Source organism: Protomyctophum bolini, assembly GCF_963924005.1.
Source record: "Protomyctophum bolini genome assembly, chromosome: 19".
Lineage (NCBI taxonomy): Eukaryota > Metazoa > Chordata > Actinopteri > Myctophiformes > Myctophidae > Protomyctophum > Protomyctophum bolini.
The window spans coordinates 30,560,088-30,566,635 of NC_137880.1; the positions used below are offsets into that span (position 1 = coordinate 30,560,088).

The following is a 6,548-nucleotide window of genomic DNA, read 5'->3' on the forward strand; positions in this document are numbered from 1 at the left end:
CCCTCTCCTCCTCTCTGTGTCTCTCTCTCTCTCTCCGTTCAGGCTGTGGAGCGGCTGGCACGTGGCAAGAAGGCGGGGAGAAAGGATGCGTCTTTGGCCAAGTGTGAGAGCCTCCCCCCGGGGAAGCCGGCGGCGGACACAAGGCCCCATGGGCCGTTGACCCAATGTCTCTGTGATTTATGGCGGCTGGGCGCTGTGGCCACTGCAGACTCTTCTCTCTCTCGACCATTCAGAGTCACACACATACACTGCGGGAGACGTGAGGAGCCACACACACTGCAGCATCGACCACAGGAATATCTACAGAGCGATTGCTCACTGAGCACCAGAGCCACACACACACACACACACACACACACACACACACACACACGCACACACAAGTAGCATCACTACTCCTGCAGAAGGCTACACACTAAAATAAAAACCTCCTATTTACACCACTATAGGTCTCACAGGACCTTCTCTTGTCTATCAGGCTGAGGCCCCCCTCTATCCTCCGTTTGACTGTGTGTGGATTACTATGCTTGAATCAGTCATGGCATGTCAGCCATAGTGGTTTCAGTGTAACAGCATCAGCGGCGGGGTGGGATCAATGGAACTGCGCTGAGTAATGAGGTGCATGTTCCTGTGTTCACATGGTCAGAGCAATCAGCAGCTAGCCTCACTACTGCTGATGCTACACAACCTGTTCCACATCCACCTTGATTCCATGCACCCTCTTTTCCTCTATTAATGGATCTTTAAGGAATTAATCATATATATAATATATATATATAGTATTGCTTCATATTAATATTACATGCAGTGTAATCAGAAGTTGTTTGATTTGTCTGCCACCTTTAAAAAGCTCTGGAGTGTACTTTCTTTCCGCTCCGTTTCACAACTTTTTTGAAAGCCCACGGATTAAAGAGCGAGAGCCAAAAAGGCGCCCTCGCCATGGTGTTGCCGCCCCCTGACAAACGCCACGTGTGCCTGACCACCATCGTCATCATGACCAGCATGGCCTTCATGGACGCGTACCTGGTGGAGCAGAACCAGGGTCCCAGGAAAATCGGCGTGTGCATCATCGTCCTGGTGGGGGACGTGTGTTTCCTCATCGTGCTGCGCTACGTGGCGGTGTGGGTGGGCGCCGAGGTGCGCACGGCCAGGCGAGGATATGCCATGATCCTGTGGTTCCTGTACATCTTTGTCCTGGAGATCAAACTGTACTTCGTCTTCCAGAACTGCAAGGCCGACAGGAAGAGTCTGGAGACGGTGGCGCGGAAGGCTTTGACGTTATTGCTCTCGGTGTGCGTGCCGGGGCTCTACCTGGTCCTGGTGGCGCTGGACAGCATGGAGTATGTGAGAACGTTCCGGAAGAAGGAGGACATGCGTGGCCGTCTGTTCTGGGTGGCCCTGGACCTGCTGGACCTGCTGGACATCCAGGCCAACCTGTGGGAGCCCCAGCGGACGGGGCTGCCCATCTGGGCCGAGGGCCTGATGTTCTTCTACTGCTACATCCTGCTGCTCATCCTGCCGTGCGTGTCCCTCAGCGAGATCAGCATGCAGGGAGAGCACGTCTCGCCCCAGAAGATGATGCTCTACCCGGTCCTGAGCCTGGTCACCATCAACGTGGTGACCATCCTCATACGCGGCGTCAACATGGTGCTGTTCCAGGACAGCCGCGTCTCCACCATCTTTGTGGGCAAGAATGTGGTGGCCATCGCCACCAAGGCCTCCACCTTCCTGGAGTACCGCAAGCAGGTGAAGGAGTTCCCCCACCCGCAGAACGCCATGGCGATGGAACTGCAGCAGAACTCCGTCAGCCACCCGCAGCCACTGCCCAATGCCACCAGTCTGCCCCACGAACCCTCACCCGCGCAGGACGTCATCGACACATGACCGGCCCCAGTGGACTCACTGGCACTTCACTGGAGTCAACCCTATAGCCTGTGGCGCTGTACCGTTTCCATGAACCCTGGAGTCAACCCTATAGCCTGTGGCGCTGTACCGTTTCCATGAACCCCGGGAGGACGGGCTATAAATGGAGAAACCGGCTGCATGACAGGATGCTAGTTTAGTGTTGTCGTCGGGCCCCTCTAAACCGCTGTGAAAATATCATAAGACACTTTCAGCCCGGTCTGTCCGTCAAGGCAGTGTCCCTGATTCTCATGGAAGGGGAAAGACGTTTAAAAAATAAATAAAATATTAAAAGGAGAGAGAGAAACACATTTTTATCATGTTATTGTGTTTTTAAATGTTTTAAAACTTTATTAAGAGAATCTCCACATTCTGCAGCTGGGTGACAGTTTTGTTGTGTATATTGGACAATTTGTTCCCCCTTTTTGAATATCTTGTATTTCTCACTTTGACACCACAGGCGCATGCGTGGCATTTCCTTTGAATCCCAGCAATCAAAGGATGTGCCACTCAGTGTGCAACACTTCAGGTAAAAGAGGAGTGGGTAGAGAGAGAGAGAGAGAGAGAGAGAGCGAGTGACGAGGGTCAGTCGTGAGCAGATACCGTATATGAGCTGTAGTAGAGAAAGGCTGGCAGAGAAGGAGGTGGGGGGCGCATATCAACAGGCACTGCACAGGCAGTTCTGCTGAGAATGGAGCTCTCTGCAACCTACTGCCTCTGCCAGGGTGACGCTTTACTACCAAATGTCTGATAAAAGCACCAGAGCTCAGCACTATACCATCTACTCCAGGCATCCAAGCGGTGTGTCTTATGTGTGTGCGTGCGCGTGCGTGTGTGTGCGTGTGTGTGTGTGTGTCTTTGTGTGTGCGCGTGAGTGGGTATTAATGCGTGTGCCTACATGTGTGCACGTACCAGCATACCTGCTCGCTTGTGGGCACAAGCTTGTGTATGTACTGTATGTGTGTGCGCACAAGGACGTGGAAGGTCATATCAGTACAATAGTTTTGAGACAAATGTTGTGTGACGTGAGGAAAAAGTCAATGGTCTGTGTTTCTTTAGCGCCTTCATCCAAAGCGCTTTACAATGGGTGTTAAATTCATTCTATTCACACACTGAAAGCAGAAGCAACCAGGGGTTCAGTGTCAGGACAGCCGCTGAGCCACTGCTGCCCCTATATTTAAAAAAATAAAAAACGGTACAAAATCAGAAGATGAGATGATCATTTTGTTTTATTTCGAGTACTGTACATTCCTCTACAACTAGCCTTGAAGTGGAAGAATGCAGTAATCCAGAGCGCAGACAAATAATGTGAACAATAGGACAAGCGAAAAAGAGAAATAAAATAACATTCAAACAGCAGTTCTGAAATGTCCTTGTTGAATTCATTTCTTTATTATTATTATTATTATTATTATTATTACTACTACTACTACTACTACCGGTATGTATATTCTTATTCTTTATTGTTGGAGGCCTGTGATGTTTAAATAAAAAAATATTAAGAAACAGGATAAACGGTCTTGTTTTTCCTACACTGATGACCCCGTCAAGCTTTCTGTAGGAAATTGATCTTAGGAAGTCGTTTGTGCATTCCTTGCATGTGCTGTACATGGTGTCAAATAAAGCTAATCTCTTTCTGCTCAATTTGACATGAAATGAGTAACAGATGCCATAAATATGCACGCCCGTACAGCCACACGGACCTCTTTAATTACAGAACCCTCAGGCTACCACTTTTATGGAAAACTAGAGGGATGACTTTATCACTAAAATGTGATAAAACTGTATGAACCTTTTGCAGTTTTGAGTTCCCTAGTTTTCTTTATGGCCTCTCATTTGTGCTGTATACTTGGTCGCCATGTCTGCGGTGGCCTCGTACAATCCATCATGTCTAACTTCAACGACTGGTGTTTTTCTTCATGTTGCCACGGGGACTTTAATTAACATACCCCAGTTTTATGGTGGGAAATGGAGGGGTCAGTCACCTAAGGAAAGTCCCATTATGGCAGTAAGAATCGCTAAACCTGATTTATCTCTGTTTTACAATGGTGTCGCATGCCGAAAATAGCCGACAAACTCAAGATCAGCCTTTTTTTGGCCCGCGACACCATCGCATTACAGAGTATAAATTAAGAATAACGGTTAACTGCTGGCTTCAAGACTCAAGAGATCAGGTCTTTGCCCCTCAACTCCATTAATTACAACTACAACCGTCATGGCTGACAGTTGTCAGGCTGATTAATCACAGCGATGCCTGAGCTCAGGAAGCTGAAAAGATCTGCAGACACACTTAGGCTATTTATTTTTTTCATTCATAAAAAGGGTGTCAGATGTGATTTTTGATAACTTAGTCTAAGTTATCAAAAATGTTGTCGGGCATGTGTTTACATGGAAGAAAACATAAAAGATGCTTCAGGGTACTTTTGTATGCACTAACATGTATGTATGTATGTATGTATTTGGTTAAAATGGGTGGGGTTTAAAAAAAGGGCAAAAGCTTGCTCTGGTGCACGGGCCTAAAAGTGGGTCCTTAAAAACTGCTAAAACGTCTGTGTGTGTATGTATGTATGTTTACAGATGTTCATTCCGTTTCTCTTTTAAGTGCACTGCAGACAAGTGCAGATCTAGTAAAATAGACAACACAAACGATATTAGGGTTAAATAAATGTTTTGCGTATAACATGTTATTATTAAACTGCTCTGTTTCATGTCAGATGCAATGCAACGTGATATTGGCACTATATTTTGGCCATCCGGAGGCCATGCTCTCTAAATATCAGCATCAGCTATTCATTTTCAATAGCTGATGCTGTATTATGCTGTGATAATGTATTATTAGTGGCAATAATAATACATTTGCAACAGCAGTCATCTGTAAATAAATAAATAAATAATGAAAGCAGTGATAATGGTTTGTCACCTTCCGTTATTCAGCAAAATATCCGACTACCATTGCTGCAATAATTCATCACCCTTGTACTGTGGTAAAACAGTTCCCTCTGGTGTAATCTGCACTTTTTTATTTTTTTACCAATTTGTTTAATGTACCCTGACACCCTAGTGGCTGATTGCTGTTGATCAATCAGCGCAAGCCAACCACACGTTGTGCTGTCACTGTGAGCAACCTCACCTCTTTATTCATTCCTGATTTAATCTGCACCTCTCCTTGAGTTTCCATACTCTGAACCAAGCCTGCATAACACTAATCCAATTATTTTATCCAGAAATTGGAGGTACACAGAAAATGTTAAGTTAATTTAACTGGTGTGCACTGTCTCTCTTTTGAACCCTAAGGATTGTTAGTATGTGACAAAGAAATCACTATGAACAACCCATGTACACTGCCAGCGATGCGAGCGAGCGAACGATGAAATCCCATTAGAATACATGTTTTTCAATGAGACTGTCCTGACGTACCGCGAGTGTGCAGCTATTTTAGCAAGGTTTCGCGGCCCCAAACACTTTATTGGTTTGTTGTGATCTACATGCTACTATTAATAGATTTTTTTCAGGCTACGTCGCAACACAATGACCGACGTTCAATAATATCACTGTTTTTCGCGTGGATTATGGCGCTCAGGTGATGTCCACCATTACAGAGTCTAGGCCAGGTGTTCAAATTCATGCGGTTGTGCATCCAACTTTCCAAGCATCTACTGTACATGAACACAATTGGCCGCAAATAAATTAATAGATATATAAATAGAAGAAAATAAATACACTTTAGTTTAAATCTTTGGCCTATATAGGCCTGGGGTGAATGCTGACAGGTGTAAATAAGTTATCTGAACTTTGGTGGAGGAGATCCTCATAGACTTTGCTCCATTTCTGAGATAAAGAAATGTTTGGTTTGATGAGGGGAGGAGGGAGTCTCAGACCATCTGGCAGCCAAGGTGTTTGATGCTGGATAAACCCTTTGTGTATGTCTGTGTTGGTGCAGATGCTGGGTATGTTAGAACTTCTAGAACGCTGTTTTTTTGTGCTCTTTTTTGTTTGTTTTTGGTATGTGGGATAGGCCACTGCCTTGCTGACTTGCATGTGGACACACTGACAATGGGGTATTTGTGGGCAGCTCATTAAAAATAAAATAGAAAGTTTTAGAACATTTTAGAAAATAGATCTCAATATGTACAAATAAAACATATTCAATCTGAATTATCGACAGTCACATGTTGGGTCCCACAGGGATCCGTTCTGCGGCAAAAGCTTTTCATTTTTAAATATTAATGACATATGCAATGTCTCCAGGAATCTGCATTGTGTCTTGTTTGCCGATGACACAAACCCAGTTCCATTCAGTGGAAATGGAATTAAAAACAATAAAAAGATGGTTTGATGCAAATAAATTTAATTAAATTAATTAAATTAAATCTTATTTGGTAATCGTCAAATTGAACAAAAAAAAAAACTAATTATGATAGATAGATATAGAGAGAGTCTATGACAATACATTTCTTGGAGTGGTTATTGACCATTAGTTGAGCTGGAATCCCCATATAAATCAATATATATAACAAGAATATCAAGTGACAATGCAATACTACAAAATAAATACTTAATATGATAGACAATTATAAAACAAATAGATTGATTTAACAAATAACTTGGTTCCTATAGTAGTAGCTTTTTTGCTTTCTGTAAAATCA

The 6,548-nt window shown here is 44.3% G+C and overlaps 1 protein-coding gene across 1 annotated transcript; it reads left to right on the forward strand.

Annotated features, from left to right (window-relative positions):
* Positions 1-939: 939 nt before the first annotated feature.
* tmem121ab (transmembrane protein 121Ab) lies at positions 940-2,115 on the forward strand (the record flags this gene model as incomplete). The annotated part of the gene is made up of 1 exon (XM_080790608.1): positions 940-2,115. One exon carries the CDS (start codon positions 940-942, stop codon positions 1,882-1,884), a length of 945 nt encoding a protein of 314 aa, XP_080646734.1. The 3' UTR covers positions 1,885-2,115.
* Positions 2,116-6,548: the final 4,433 nt, after the last annotated feature.